The sequence below is a fragment of the Carcharhinus amblyrhynchos genome, chromosome 23, assembly GCF_965287045.1.
Source record: "Carcharhinus amblyrhynchos chromosome 23, sCarAmb.v2.hapA, whole genome shotgun sequence".
NCBI classification, from domain to species: domain Eukaryota; kingdom Metazoa; phylum Chordata; class Chondrichthyes; order Carcharhiniformes; family Carcharhinidae; genus Carcharhinus; species Carcharhinus amblyrhynchos.
Window position 1 is genome coordinate 12,183,049 of NC_137346.1, and position 16,499 is coordinate 12,199,547.

Consider the following 16,499-nt stretch of genomic DNA (forward strand, 5'->3'; position numbering starts at 1 on the left):
CCATGTTTCAGTGTTTTCTTCCATTCCTGCTGATTGTGACCTTTGGATATATCCAGAGATGTACGGGTTAGGTTGATTGGCCATGCTAAAATTGCCCCTGAGTGTCCTGGGATGTGTAGGTTAGAGGGATTAGTGGGTAAATGTGTGGGGATAGGGCCTGGGTGGGATTGTGGTCAGTGCAAACTCGATGGGCCGAAGGGCCTATTTCTGCATTGCAGGGTTCTATGTTCTATGTTCTGGTTCCTGAATCTCACTCTGTTGTTCAGTTGCATCCAATGCTCTCCTGCTTCTTCATACTGCGCCCTCCCCCATCTCAGCTGTGCCATTAACAGGTCCAGGCAATGGGTGACCGAGGGAGCCATCCCACCCGACTGCCTGCCCCACTACATTCGCGGGCAGATGTCCCTGGATAGGAAGCGTGCGGTGTCCACAGGCACCACTGAGGCGTTCCATGCCCGTTGGGCACCGCAGGGGTGGGGGTGACCCCTTTAATCACATTGGGGTCTGATGTTTTAAGTTTCTGTTATGCTTTCTCATCTGTTTTGGGCGGTTGCCTTCTTTTTGGGGGCTGGCCTTCTTATTTTGGCCCTGAGTTTGTTTGATTTAGTTTGGTCGGCACAGCAAGAAATGCCCTCTCCCGTCTCGACAAGATTTGCGATGTGGTGACTTCTCCAACATTTCTCCAAATCTAGACTGACCTCTGATCACGGTGGCACGGTGGTTCGCACTGCTACCTCACAGTGCCAGAGACCCGGGTTCAAATCTGGCCACGGGTCGCTGTCTGTGCAGAGTTTGCACATTCTCCCCATGTCTGTATGGGTTTCCTCCAGGTGCTCCGGTTTCCTCCCACAAGTTTTGTGGGTGAGGTTTATTGGCTATGCTACATTGCCCCTTGGTATCAAGGGACTAACAGGGTTATGGGGATAGGGCCTGGGTGGGATTGTGGTCAGTACAGTCTCGACGGGCCAAATGGCCTCCTCCTGCACTGTAGGGATTCTGTGATTCAGATTTATTGTCCCTGTTACTGATCTGGTTCTGTTCATACCCTATGATGACTATTGCAGTGTTTCTTTGGTTTACTTGCTAAATTGACCCTAGTGCCAGGGGGATTCGCAGGGTAAATGTGTAAGGGTTATAGGAATAGAGCCTGAATGGGATTGTGGTTGGTACAGACTCAATGGGCTGAATGGCCTCCTTCTGTACTGTAGGGAGTCTATGATATTCTACTGCATGAAGTTTCTCGTACTTTCTCTTCAGAAGTCTTTGATCTGTTTTAGCAATGCTTGTGGAAGGAAAGGTTTCCGTGTCCACCTTCCCATGAACCTTTGTAACACCGCGATTTTCCTAAGAGCTGGGAATTCTTTTATGAATCTGAATCTCGACAGTGATGAAGGAGGCCATTCGGCCCATCGAGCCTGCACCGGCAACAGTCCCACCCAGACCCGATCCCCATAACCTCACTTTTTACCCGACTAATCCCCCTGACACCAGGGTCAATTTAGCATGGCCATTCCCCCTAGCCTGTACATTATTGGACTGTGGGAGGAAACCTGGAGGAAACCCACGCAGTCACGGGGAGAACGTGCAAACTCCAATGGACCGTGACCCGAGGTCGGAATTGAACCCCAGTCCCTGGCGCTGTGAGGCAGCAGTGCTAACCACCGTGCCACCAAAGATGGAATAATATTCACTGGATCAGGAATGGGGAGTGCGGTGGGGATATGAATGTACGAGGCTGATTGGGTGCGGTACGGGCCAGGGCATTTGTACCAACCACTGTGCCGCCCCCAATCCCTCTCTCTATCTTTGAGAGTGAAGGGTGTGGAATGTCACTGGGTGTATACAAGCCTATTAGTTTCACTTGGGTGACTGGTGTTTTTAGTGCTTATTATCCTGTAAATAGCCACAGGAATGCTGCTCTGAAGTCTCCTGATTAACCTTCGTTATGTTTTATTTCTAATCTGTGGATTAGGTTCCGTTCCATAAGCGTCTTTCTGGCAAAAAGCAAACAAACCTGATCTTGAATTAGATGCAGTGGGTGGAATCTTACCAGGCTGGGACTGACAGCCAGTGAACAGCTTTCCAGCACCACTGTCAAGTCTAGATCCCGAGTCTCTTTCACAACGACTGAGTCATTTAGACTTTTACACCATCGCCCTGATAGGGAGGGGCCTGATAGACTTGGCACGGCTGCCTCCACAGAGCGCCGTCTATACAGGGTGTTCCAGTTAGCACCAAAGTTCAACTCCCCCACCCCACGGAGGTTACTGGGGCTCTTCCCCCCAACCTGGCAGTGCCAACCTGTGTCAAGGGGCAGTGCCCAGCCAGGTCCCTCTCCCCAGGGGGCTATATTTACCTTTGTGCCCCCCCCCCCCCCAGTGGCAGGGGCACCCCTTGACTGACGCAAGCTTTTAAGTAAGTTGTCACGTTGGCAGGGTTTGAATATTCATGGGGGGGGCAGGGGAGGTCATGAAATTAAAATGCATTCAAATCCATTTAAATGAGGTTCCCATCCCTCCGGCGCAGAAACGTCATTCTGTCACCAGCCAGATTTATTTATTACTGTCACAAGTAGAGTCATAGACGTTTGGCCCAACTTGTCCATGCTGCTCCTTTTTTTAACCTCTAAGTTATTCCCAATTGCCCGTGTTTGGCCCATATCCCTCTATACCCATCTTACCCATGTAACTGTCTAAATGCTTTTTAAAAGACAAAATTGTACCCGCCTCTACTAAAGTTTAAAGTTAATTTATTAGTCACAAATAAGGCTTACATTAACACTGCAATGAAGTTACTGTGAAATTCCCCTAGTCGCCACACTCTGGCGCCTGTTCGGGTCAATTCACCTAACCCAGCACGTCTTTCAGACTGTGAGAGGAAACCCACGCAGACACGGGGAGAACGTGCAAACTCCACACAGACAGGGAGCCAAGCCAGGTCCCTGGTGCTGTGGGCAGCAGTGCTAACCACTGTGCCACCATGCCACCCCTCTGGCAGCTTGTTCCAGACACTCACCACCCTCTGTGTGAAAAAATGACCCCTCTGGACACTTTTGTATCTCTTCCCTCTCACTTAACCCTATGCCCTTTCGGTTTAGACTCCTGTACCTTTGGGAAAAGATATTGACTATCTAGCTGATCTATGCTCCCTCATTATTTTAAAAATCTCTATAAGATCATCCCTACGCTCCAGAGGAAAAACTCCCAGTCTATTCAGCCTCTCCTTATAACTCAAACCATCAAGTCCTAGTAGCACCCAAGTAAACCTTTTCTCCACTCTTTCTCGTTTAATAATATCTTTTCTCTCATAGGATGACCAGAACTGTACACAATATTTCAAGTGTGGCCTTACCAATGTCTTGTACAACTTTAACAAGATATCCCAACTCCTGTATTCAATGTTCTGACTGATGAAATCAAGCATGCTGAATGCCTTCTTCAGCACTCTATCCACTTGTGAATCCACTTTTAAGAAGCCAAGAACCTGTACCCCTAGATCTCTTTGTTCTGTAACTCTCCCCAGTGTCCTGTCATTAACTGAATAAGCCCTGCTCTGGTTTGATCGACCAAATTGTATCAGCTCGGAGTTTATCTAAATTAAACTCCATCTGTATTGGAAAGACTTCTGGATGAGTATATGGGATCTAATGGGATTGGGAGTTACAGATAGTTCTACGGCCTGGTAGGTATAGATGTGATCAGTGCAACTTATGGGCCGAAGGGCCTGTTTGTGCTGTAGTGTTCTATGTTAAACCAACAAGGCTGCATTGCAAATGCAAGCTTTTGGACCTCAGTCAATACTGGTTGCACCGCCTACCCCTAACAATCCACGTTCCAGCGTTTGAAGTGGCACAGTGGTTAGCACTGCTGCCTAACGGCGCTAGCGACCCGGGTTCGATTCCCGGCTCGGGTCACTGTCTGTGCCGAGTCTGCACGTTCTCCCCGTATCTGCGTGGGTTTCCTCCGGCTGCTCCGGTTTCCTCCCACAGTCCACAGACGTGCTGGTTAGGTGCTAAATTCTCCCCTCAGAGTACCTGAGCAGGAGTGTGGCGATTAGGGGATTTTCACAGTAACACCACCGCGGGTGTTAATGTAAGCCAACCTGTGACACTAATAAATACAGTTTAAACTGTAAATGGAGTTCTGCAATCATTCTCTCAAACCGATGGCAGCAGTGAGCTCCATCAGGAAGCGGTAAGGCATGGCTCAGAATTTTAATAAGCCTTAAAAAAGAAGTCCAGCTTTTAATCGTCCGTATCTACTGAGTGAAATTGCCTTGTGATCTGACAGTCCGATCTATTTCCATTTGCTTTCGCGTACAGAGAGACCTTGTATTTAAAAAGAAAAATCAAAGCCCAGTCGAATGCTGTTGGCACAATCAATGGACGCGATTACCAGTCAGTTAGGAAGAATGAAAGCAGTGATTTGATATTAATAACACTCGAGCATTGATCGCACGCTGACCAAACAATTGTGTCGCTTGCTGAATGGGCACAAAATCATGCCAATCCCATCCTGAATTTCTCCTCTTGCCAGGAGGTATTAACTCCCTGCTGGGAGCCACCCTCTTTGATTTGATTTGATTTATAAGTGTAGGGGGTGGCACAGTGGGTTGGCACGGCTGCCTCACAGCGCCAGGGACCCAGGTTCGATTCCCAGCCTCAGGTCACTGCCTGTGTGGAGTCTGCACGTTCTCCCCATGTCTGCGTGGGTTTCCTCTGGGTGCTCCAGTTTCCTCCCACAGTCCATAGATGTGCGGGTTAGGCTAAATTGGCTACTCTAAGTTAACCCTAATGTCAGGGGGATTAGCAGGGTAAATATGAGGGGTTAAGGGAATAGGGCCTGGGTGGAATTGTGGTCAGTGCAGATTCAATGGGCTGAATGGCCTCCTTCTGCACTGTAGAGATTCTATGATTCTCGTGAGGACTTCTGACAATTTTCATTGTGTTTTCTAGCGGTTTAATGTTGTCTAACTGGAAGTCCTGTCACACAGATATGGAAGAATTATTGATGTTTTAAATCCTGAGACAGGGTGGGTAATTAATCCCTTTGACGTATACTGACGCAGGACAGAAACATTTGTGTGATGTATAGAATTAAGTTGTCTCAACTGAACCTAAATATAAGAACGCATCTCCCTCATTTGGCAGAATGATTTGAAGGGTTTTTTTCTATTTCTTTCCACCTTTGTGTATATCAGAAAGGGAAGTTTAGCTGCTCGAAAGTGGGATTGCTTGTACGCCGTTTTTTTGGAATCAAGCGATATGCAGGTCAGACATGTCTAACAGCCAGACTCGCACGCAAGTTCCCTCCACTTTATCACTGCCTCTCTGCCATGGTATTGCTCCATCTGGTGGCCAGGCTGAGAGCTGGCAACAGGAAGGAAGATGTGCATTTATATAGCACCTTTCACAATCTCCAGACTTGTCCACTGTGCCCGATGGGCTGAATGGCCTCCTCCTGCCACTGTAAGGATTCCATAATCTGCTGAAGTGCTTTTGAAGTGTAGGTGCTGCTGTAACGTAGGAACCTCAGCAGCCATTACGAAGGTTTGGAATGTAAATGTCACTGACTCAGAAATTCTACCCCCCCCCCCCCCCCCACCTCCCCGCGAGTCTCTGCCACGTTCCTATGCCGGATCCCACAGAACGGGCAACCTGAGCGTCTTAAAAACAGTCAATGTTTCTGTTTTCTTGAACAGAAGGAGGATGTGGAGACGGTTCCAGGCTACCTGTCGCTTCACCAGTCCGCAGAACACTTAACGTTGAAGTGGACTCCAAACCAACTCATGAATGGGACTCTGGGAGATTCAGAGCTCGAAAAGAGGTAAAATGTGACTGTGAGAATCTGCGGGGAGATATCCTGACACGTGTCTTCGCTGCGTGATCACACCATTAAGATGTCATTATTGAAGACAAATCTTCAGTTCATTAGGGCGGCACAGTGGTTAGCACCGCTGCCTCACAGCGCCAGGGACCCAGGTTCAATTCCCAGCCTTGGGTCACTGTAAGTCTGCACGTTCTCCCCATGTCTGCTTGGGTTTCCTTCAGGCGCTGTGAAAGACTGCTACCCCGAAGTCCAGTGGGTGCTGGGACAGTGAGTAAATTTAAGGAGGAGTTAGACAGATTTTTAATTGGTAATGGATCGAAGGATTATGGGGAGAAGGCAGGAAAATGGAGATGAGGAGCACATCAGCAATGATTGAATGGCAGAGCAGACTCGATGGGCCGAATGGCCTAATTCTGCTCCTATATCTGATGAATTTATGAACTTGTGTGTTGGTTAAGTGCATTAAATTCTTCCTCAGTGTGCCCTAACAGGTGCCAGAGTGTGGCGACTGGGGATTTTCACAGTAACTTCATTGCAGTGTTAATGTGCGCCTACTTGTGGCACTAATAAATAAAATAATAAGCACATTGCTGGCCCAGGGGCATTGATTCTGGATGATCGTGGCCTCGACACTGGTGAAATTGGCTCTGATGTCTGATTATGAAGGAATTCTGAATAAAATATTTTTTATAAATTGTTTTCAAAGTTGTAAAGAATCTAAAAGGCAACTTTAAAAATACTGATTCTTGGCTCATTTTCAGTGTCTATTGGGATTATGCCTTAACTGTGCCATTGAGTCAGATAGTCTGCATCCATTGCCACCAACAACGTAAGTATCTGTTATTTCATCCTTTCTCATAATGGTTTTTTGATTGCTGCTGTTCTGATCATCAGGATATAACTTTTCTGTGACTTTGATTGTTGCATAGGCAGGCGAGCAGTAAATGTGACATGATCTGATTTATTGTTGTCACATGTATTAGTATACAGTGAAAAGTATTGTGTCTTGCGCACTATACAACGCATTCCATTCATAGGGAAGGAAAGGAGAGGGTGCAGAATGTAGTGTTACAGTTATAGCTAGAGTGTAGAGAAAGATCAACTTAATGTGACTCAAAAGTCTGACGGCAGCAGGGAAGAAGCTGTTCTTGAGTCGGTTGGTACGTGACCTTAAACACTTGCATCTTTTTCCCGATGGAAGAAGGTGGAAGAGAGAATGTCTGGGATGCATGGCATCCTTAATTATGCTGCTACTTTTCCAAGGCAGCAGGAAGTGTAGACAGAGTCAGTGGATGGGAGGCTGGTTTGTGTGATGGATTAGGCTTTGTTCACGACCTTTTGTAGTTTCTTGCGGTCTTGGGCAGAGCAGGAGCCATACCAAGCTGTGATACAACCAGAAAGAACGCTTTCTACCGTGCATCTGACAGAGTTAATGGATGGGAAGCTGCTTTGCGTGATGGATTGGGAGAAGTTTAACAAAAGCACAACTTATGTGACTGTGTGTAACAGCAGGCATTAACCCAAACTCCAAGGGAATTTTATTCCTGAATCACCTTAGAGACCTTCACACATACGTACGGGATGAATGAGATCGAAGGTTTTTGGGAGAAAGCAGGATTAGGAGTTGGATGATCAGCCATGATCGTGATGAATGGCAGAGCAGGCACGAAGAGCCAAATGGCCTCTCCCTGCTCCGATCTTCTATGTTTCTATGTTGCATGTCATGTACAGAGGTCAATTACTGGCCTCCAAACATGTACCTTTAGTGTTACCTTTCTCGTTAAGATGTAACGGTTAAAGAGGTGAGTACTCAGTGACTGATGGAGGTACATTGCCACAGGTCGGTGACACTGTTACCTTGTTCTTTACAGCTAACAGTGGAGGCACCTTGGTGTTGGTGAGTCAGGATGGAATACAACGGCCTCCACTCCACTTCCCCCAGGGTGGCCACCTGTTAGCCTTCCTCTCCTGCCTCGAGAATGGGCTTCTACCGCGAGGGCAGCTTGATCCTCCACTATGGTCACAGCGGGGAAAGGTAGGTCAATGAGGTAACAGACAGCGATGTTGGAAGCTACACACCTTTCCTTGATAGTAGGTTTATTGGCGGGAAGCAACATTAGACATCTGTGTCTTCAGCCTCCTGACCCAATATCCCTGAAGGTTTTCTTTCCAAGAAACTAAAATTAAACTAACGGGAAGGGGTGACAGCCCCTGGTGAAGCTCAGTAACCGACACAAAAGCCAAAGGGAACTTAACTAACTCAACCAAGATATCCGTCTGAGAGTGATGATCCCCTTTTGGTAGCCGCTTGTCATGGAAGGCCAGTGGGTTTTGTGTGCTCCCTCTCCAAACCCATCTGGATTTAGCCGCAGAAGAGGGGTAGGCAGTCAGGTCTGATGACCTCCTCGACCGCCCACGGCCTGGACCTCAGCGTCTCTTTATTTTCTTTTAATAAAACCATAATCAACAAATGGAACCAAAATGTCAAGAGTGACAGGCTCTGGTGAGACACTAACTACAACAATACGGCAAACTTAATTAACTAAACTGAAAAACCTCATCCCCAGGGAGGGGTGATGTTGCATTCACTTCCACGGTGCCCACTGATTGTCAAATCATAGAATCCCCACGGGGCAGAAGAGGCCATTCAGCCCATCAAGTCTGTACCAACTCTCTGATAGAGCATCTTATTCCGACACTGTTCCCCCACCTGTAACCTCCAGATGTCCATCTAACCTACACATCTTGGGACACTAAGGGGCAATTTAGCAAGGCCAATCCACCTGACCTGCACAACTTTGGACTGTGGGGAGGAAACCGGAGCACCCGGAGGAAGCCCACGCAGACACGGGGAGAATGTGCAAACTCCACACAGTCACCTCAAGGCTGGAATTGAACCCGGGTCTCTTGCACTGTGAGGCAGCAGTTGCTTAGCACTGTGCCACGCCAGGAAAGCCTGTTGCATGCTGGTGGGCACCACATGCTCCCTCTGCAAGACCAGAGTAGAGGGGCAGAGCATCAGTCACGTGCCCCCTGGACCTAATGCTCTCTTTACATGTGCTCTACCTCCTTAGTTATACAATGTCCTTTGCCTGTGCATCTCCTGCAATATAATTAACCTGCCAATAACAAATAACTCAAGGAACTGTTACAGTTTAAAGAGAGAGTCTCGTCATTAGGTTTAAAAGGCAGATAGCTGGAAAGGACTAAGATCAATTTCACCTCCCTTTGACCCACATCTAGTATAATAGACTATTCACTCTCAAAGCCCATGGGGAAAGAATGAGGGCGGCACGGTGGCCCAGTGGTTAGCACTGCTGCCTCACAACGCCAGGGGCCAGGGTTCAATTCTGGCCTCGGGTCACTGTCTGTGTGGAGTTTGCTCATTTCCCCCGTGTCTGCGTGGGTTTCCTCCGGGTGATCCGGTTTCCTCCCACACTCTAAAGGTGTTGGGGTGAGGTTGATTGGCCAGGGTAAATTACTCCTTACTGTCAGGGGGATTAGTGGGGTAAATATGTCAGGTTACAAGGTTGGGGCCTGGGTGGGATTGTTGTCGATGGGCTGAATGGTCTCTTTCTGCACTGTAGAGATTCTATAAGGTGCCGTTGGCCCAGCAGAGTCCCTGGTGAATCAGCAACTTGAGGAAAAATGGGACGAAAGTGGGGATGATTAACACAGAACTAATTTTTAATATGTAGGAATCCTCTGGAAAAATATTCTAGGGACTGAGAGTAAGAGAGATTGGAGTTAAATCAAATGCATGCTATCTTGCTTTAAGGACTCAGGAAGATGGAACAACATTCCGCCATTATTATCGATGTGGAGTCTGCACATTCTCCCCGTGTCTGCATGGGTTTCCTCCAGGTGCTCCGGTTTCCTCCCACAGTCCAACAATGTGCAGGTTAGGTTGATTGGCCGTGCTAAATTGACCCTAGTATCAGGGGGATTAGCAGGATAAATGTGTGGGGTTACGGAGATAGGGCCTGGGTGGGACAGTTGTGGGTGCAGGCTCGATGGGCCAAATGGCCTCCTGTTGGGATTATCACATTGCTGATTGTGAGAGCTCACCATGACCAAATTGCTCCATTGTAATATCTGAAATGTCTTTCATTGACTGTCAAGTCCTTTGGGATGACCAGTGACTGTGAGAGGTGCTATATAAATGCAGGTCTTTCTCACTGTCCCGCGGGTGTTGTATTGCCGAGACAGAGTCAACAGCGAGCAGCTTAACCAACTGCTGATTTTCCCACACATTCAGGGCAAAGTCTTTCCGAAACTTCGGAAAAGAAACAGCAGGGCCAAATCCATGGATCAGGAGGACCTGATAGAGGAAGAAGTAGCTACAGATTATGTCTTCAGAATCATTTATCCTGGACAGAAGAATGACTATGGTGAGTTTACCTTCATGGTCTCTGAAGTTAATATCATTGCTTTTTCTCTTCCACATTCCTGGTTCACTGAAGTGATTTTGATTTTGATACACTTTCATTTACCATTTTGTTTTTTTTTACCTAATCCTGACTCACTGAACTCTAACGGGCTCCCCCACTGTCCACTCCCTGTTTGATCTGAATGAGAACCGGGTGAAATCTCCCAGGAGCGATGGAGATTGAGCTCAGGGGTGGGATTTTACAGCCTCGCTCAAGTGAGACCAGGAAGTCCCGCCCAAGGTCAGGGGACATTTCCATTGTCAGCCCCCCCGCCCGCTCCGGTTGTGTGGCGGACGGAGCAGCAGAATTCTGGACACGTATCCGGCAGCATTAAGTCACCACTGCCCCAGCACACCCACTGAGATCTCACAGTGATAAGGCAGGCAGTTTGCACTGGCTTTACCAGCTGCTATCTGCATTGAAGAAGCGGGGGATTTCTTGTGTAGATCTTACATTGTCTGTGTCTGTCTGTCTGCATGTGTGTATCTGTCAGCCTGTATGTGCCTGTCTGTGTCTGTCTGTCTGTGTTTGCATGTGCCTGTCTGCATGTGTGTATCTGTCAGCCTGTATGTGCCTGTCTGTGTCTGTCTGTCTGTGTTTGCGTGTGCCTGTCTACATGTGTCCGCCTGCATGGGTGTGTCTGTCTGTGTGTGTCTGCATGTGCCTGTCTACGTGTGTCTGTCTGCATGGGTGTATCTGCGTGTGTGTATCTGTCAGTCTGTGCGTCTGTCTGCGTATCTTTGTCTATTTGTATATCTGCCTGTGTATGTTTCTGTGTCTATGTTTGTGTGTGTCTGTCTGTCTGTACGTGTGTGTTTGTGTTTGCATATCAGTCTGTACGCATGTGTATCAGTCTGTGCATGAGTGTGTGTCTGTGCATGTATGTCTGTGTGTGTGTGTGATCATAAGAACATAAGAAATAGGAGCAGGAGTAGGCCATCTAGCCCTTCGAGCCTGCCCCGCCATTCAATAAGATCATGGCTGATCTGAAGTGGATCAGTTCCACTTTCCCACTTTCTCCCCATAACCCTTAATTCCCCTGTCTGTCAGAAACCTGTCTACCCGTGACTTAAATATATTCGACGAGGTAGCCTCCACCACTTCAACGGGCAGAGAATTCCAGAGATTCACCACCCTTTGAGAGACGAAGTTCCTCCTCAACTCTGATCTAAACTGCACCCCCCCCTTACTTTGAGGCTGTGCCCTCTAGTTCTGGTTTCCTTTCTAAGTGGAAAGAATCTCTCTACCTCTACCCTATCTAACCCCTTCATTATCTTGTAAGTCTCTATAAGATCCCCCCTCCTAAACTCCAACGAGTACAGGCTCAGTCTATTTAATCTCTCCTCATAAGCTAACCCCCCTGTGTGAAAGTGTTGTCTGTGTGTGTGTGTGTGTGTCTGTGTGTGTCAGTCTGTGTGTGTGTGTGTGTGCAAGTATGTCTGTGTTTGGCTTATGAGGAGAGATTGAGTAGACTGGGGCTATACTCATTGGAATTCAGAAGAATGAGGGGAGATCTTATAGAAACGTATAAAATTATGAAGGGAATAGATAAGACAGAAGCAGGGAAGTTGTCTCCACTGGCAGGTGAAACTAGAACTAGGGGGCATAGCCTCAAAATAAGGGGGAGCAGATTTAGGACTGAGTTGAGGAGGAACTTCTTCACCCAAAGGGTTGTGAATCTGTGGAATTCCCTGCCCAGTTGAGCCTACCTCACTGAATGTTTTTAAGGCAAGGATAGATAAATTTTTGAACAGTAAAGGAATTAAGGGTTATGGTGAGCTGGTGGGTAAGTGGAGCTGAGTCCACAAAAAGATCAGCCATAATCTTATTGAATGGCAGAGCAGGCTCGAGGGGCTACTCCTGCTCCTAGTTCTTATGTGTGTGTGTCAGTCTGTGTTTGTCTGTTGTGTGTGTGTGTGTTTGTGTGTCAGTCTGTGTTTGTGTACGTGTCAGTCTGTGTTTGTATGTGTATGTCAGTCTCTATGTGTGTACGTCAGAGACTCTGTGTGTGTGTGTCAGTCTCTGTGTGTGCATGTCAGTCACTGTATGTCATTCACTGTATGTCAGTCTGTGTGTGCATGTCAGTCACTGTGTGTGTGTCAGTGTCTCTGCGTGTCGATGTCTGTGTACGTGTCAGTCACTGTGTGTGCGTGTCAGTCTGTGTGTGTCAGTCTGTGCCTCTGTGTGTGTCAGGGAGGTGAGAGAAAGCGGAGAATTTGTAGCCAGAATATAAATGGGAAAGATGGCAAATGTCTCTGCTGTTAAGTTGAGTTCAGTTACTTTACTCTGGATTATTGAGGTGATTATTGTAGAAATCGTAGGAAAATGAAGACAGAGGAAAGTCATTCAGCTCATCATCACCGTGCCCTTAACCACCCCCACAGCTACCCAGGCTAATCATCATCACCGTGCCCTTACCCACCCCCACAGCTACCCAGGCTAATCATCATCACTGTGCCCTTACCCACCCACACAGCTACCCAGGCTAATCTCCCCTTCCTGAACAAGGTCACTAGTTCTGCAGGCTGCCTGTGTGGTTGGAGCTCACGTACCCTGCTCGGGCATCGCTTTCCCACACAGAGCGCTCTGAGTCTACAAGTCTCAGCTTCTGAAAGGTGGAAGTCTATGCAGATTCCTGGTTAGTGTTGGGGAGTTAAAGAGGGCAAGCTCAGCCCTCAGACACCAGTCTTGCCTTAGTTTTTTTTTGGGAAGGGGGCTGGAGGCCAAATCTCTGCCCCAGGGGCTTCTGTACAAATGTCCTCTGGTGACATGGATGTGCTGCCTGGCTTGTCACTGTGACCGGAGCATGTATCAGATAGGAGAGACCACCAGGAGATGAGAGCGAAGGAGGGGGAGAAGGGCAGCCACCTTTACACCATGCTCATTTACAGCATCTTTACCCCCAGGAAAGGAAGGAAGTCTTTCTCGTCAAATAAATAAAAGCAAATTACTGCGGATCTGAAACCAAAAGAGAAAATGCTGGAAAATCTCAGCAGGTCTGGCAGGATCTGTAAGGAGAGAAAAGAGCTGACGTTTCCAGTCCAGATGACCCTTTGACCAGCTTTGACAAAAGGGTCAACTGGACTCGAAACGTCAGCTCTTTTCTCTCCTTACAGATGCTGCCAGACCTGCTGAGATTTTCCAAGTCTTCCTGGTCGTTCTGTTCCGCTAGGGAGACCGCACCAGAAGACGTGTCAACCACAGCAGCAGCTAGTCTGGCACGCTGTGGTTGGGAGGTTCTGTGACTCCAGAACATCCCAGGCTTCGAGCTAACACCGGAAGCAGCAGTACTCACTTTGCAATCCGTACCAAGGGAGTTGCAGAACCACTCCCCCCCACTTCATCCCCCCCCGGGTCAAATGGATTGAGCTGTGAACTTGTGTGTTGGATGCCGCACACCAAGTTGGGGAAGCGAGTGTGTGGCTGTTCCGGCAGAGGGCAGTGTGCACCCCTCCCAGAGTGGCACTGCTGCTGCTCCCACAGTCTCCAGGGGTAGGCAGAAACAGGCAGCTCAAACCAGTGGCAGATTACCAGGTAGCGTGTGTAAATTCAACACGATAGAGGAAAATAGAAGAGGATAGCTGCAGAGCATATCCTCCAGCCTCACAGTGGCACTGCGGGTGGCATAGTGGCACATGGTTAGCACTGCTGCCTCACTGCGCCAGGGACCCAGCTCGGGTCACAGTCTGTGCGGAGTCTGTATGTTCTCCCTGTGTGGGTTTCCTCCCACGTGCTGGTTAGGTGCTAAATTGCCTGTTAGTATCCCAGGATGTGTAGGTTCGAGAGATTAGTGGGGTAAATATGTGGGATTACTGGGATAGGGCCTGGGTGGGATTGTTGCTGCTGCAGACTCGATGGGCTTCTGCACTGTTTCTATGTTTCTCACCCAGTTGTGACGTTTCTGGCTTATCCTCTTACCTGTGTTTAGTTGGTGGTCATTACCTAGGGATTTGATTGAATGTCTATATTTGGCAACAGATTGAAATGATGTTTGATGGATCAGGGTCATGTTTAAAACTTAATATCTCTATCAATAAAAGTTTATTTATTGTATAAAGATTAGGCCCCTAGTTCTATCCCTCACCGCGTGCCTTTCTGGTGTAGTGTACACCACATCAGTGATGGCCATTTCCAAGAGAGACATCTTTCTTGTTGTGTGCTGGCTAGTCTTGAAAGAAGGTGTGTTAGTGTGTAGCTGACTGCAGGGTCGCGGTGATGCCCGTTCAAGTGGAATAGCCTGGATGGCACGTGAAAGGGTGTGGGCAAGTGAGGGGCATAACTGAAGTGCTGTTACAGCTGACTGAAGCATTGCCACTGCGATTGGAGGAGAGTGATACGAAATGGGGGGAGCGAGGTTTGAGAGTGGTGTAACTACAGGCATTGCAGGAGGAGGCGAGTAAGAGGCAGAGGTAGAAGTAGGACTCCGATCTCAGCCACTCTGATCAGATCATTGACATTTTCCACATTGCAGCCAGGTACTGGGCACTGTGCTGCCCAGTCATCTCCGACCATTGTTGGGTATTTTAACCAGATCCATTGCTGTTGGAGCTGGAACCTTATTCCCCATTATAATAAAAATCGAAGCCGAGAGCTGCAGATGCTGGAATCTAAAAGAGAAACAGAAAAATGCTGGAAAATCTCAGCAGGTCTGACCCCAGGGAGTAGAGCCAATGTTTCGAGTCCAGATGACCCATCATCAGAGCTGAAGATCCATGGCTGACCTTTCCTACAAAGAGAATTATGGGAGCCCTATAAAATTTTGTGGATTTTTTTTCCTCTTTTAAGCTCCACAACTAAAGCATGCAGTGCCGGCAAGGTTTTCACTGTATACTAATACATGTGACAATAATAAATCAAATCAACTCCCCTTTAAGAGACACTGACTCCCTTTAAATAGTAACACACTCGCCCAAGTTTCGACCTCCATATTCTCTGCCAAATTGAATGAACTATCGGTAGATGACCAGGGCAAGATTATATGTGAAAGTGAGGGAGAAACCCCAGCCTGTGACCCTGGGTGAAGCAGTGCATTCCACTTCATACCTGCTCTCTGTAGCAGTCTAACCCTAGAAAGGAAAAGCATTGCCAAGTGTTGGGTTCCAGAAAAGTGCATTTCTTTCCCCAGGCCTTCCTATAAGCATGATAATAGATCTTTCTCATCAAATGCCTTAAGCTGGAGACAAACAACCCCTCATTTCCACCCTACGGCCATGTAAATGTAAGACTTGAGAGTGAGTGCTGTCCAACTGTGGAGGGCATCGCAACCAAACCAGACACGATTTCCAGATGCCCACGTCCAACAGGGATTGGTGACCAGGGGAACTATTTCAGTTTACTTAATCCAGCCAGTTGCGTTGCCTGAGTCGCTGCCAAGGTTGAGACCAGCTACTAGGAAACAGATGGTGTATTGATGGAGACATAGAGCAAAAGAGCATGGAAACAGGCCCTTCGGTCCAACCAGTCCATTCCGACCATGGTGCCCGCCCAGCTAGCCCCAATTGCATTGGGCCCATATCCCGCTAATCCTTTCCCATCCCATCCAAATGCTTTTTAAATGTTGCTATTCAACCAGCCTCAACCACTTTCCATGGCAGCTCATTCCATCTAAGCAGCAGCCTCTGTGTGAAGAACCTGCTCCTTGTGTCCCTCTTAAATCTTTCCCCTCTCACCTTAAACCTATACCCTCTAGTTTTCAATCCCCCTCTCCCTGGGAACAAGGTGATGTGCGTTCATCCTATAAAAGTCCCTCATGGATTTTACCCACCTCAGTAAGATCACTCTTCATTCTCCTACGTTCCAAGGAATAAAGCCCTCAGTTGGCCAATCTCTCCCTATAATTTAGGCCCACTCGTTCTGGCAACATCCTCGTAATTCTGATATGTGATTATTAAGCGAAATATTGGTGAAAAATTTGAATCCCAATTACACTTTGGGAAGAAAGGATGAAAAAGATTGAAGATAACCAATGAATGTGCTTGTATTTGTGAGTGTCCTTTTGACGAAATATCTTGAGTCAATATCAGATAGAAATGCATTTTGTAATGACGATGCATTGCTACAAATTTGTTGATAAAAGAGTCTGTTAATAATAACAGATCGATGCAAAATTGTTGCTGCTTATGTAAATTACGGCACAATTTTCATTGCTGTTAATGGCTGCCCCTCAGTGTCAGTGTCAGGGGACGGTGTGTAAGTGAACTGTGCGTTGAAGCCTTGTTCCTCATCAGCCCTTTTAATTTTT

The 16,499-nt window shown here is 47.6% G+C and overlaps 1 protein-coding gene across 1 annotated transcript in view; it reads left to right on the plus strand.

Moving 5' to 3' along the window:
- sgsm2 (small G protein signaling modulator 2) overlaps window positions 1–16,499 on the plus strand; it is a 239,368-nt gene that overhangs the window by 179,795 nt on the left and 43,074 nt on the right. Inside the window, exons 8-11 of the mRNA XM_080210376.1 lie at window positions 5,701–5,825; window positions 6,590–6,657; window positions 7,700–7,863; window positions 10,087–10,219. Coding sequence (XP_080066502.1) covers window positions 5,701–5,825; window positions 6,590–6,657; window positions 7,700–7,863; window positions 10,087–10,219 — 490 coding nt within the window. The remainder of the gene's footprint in view (window positions 1–5,700; window positions 5,826–6,589; window positions 6,658–7,699; window positions 7,864–10,086; window positions 10,220–16,499) is intronic.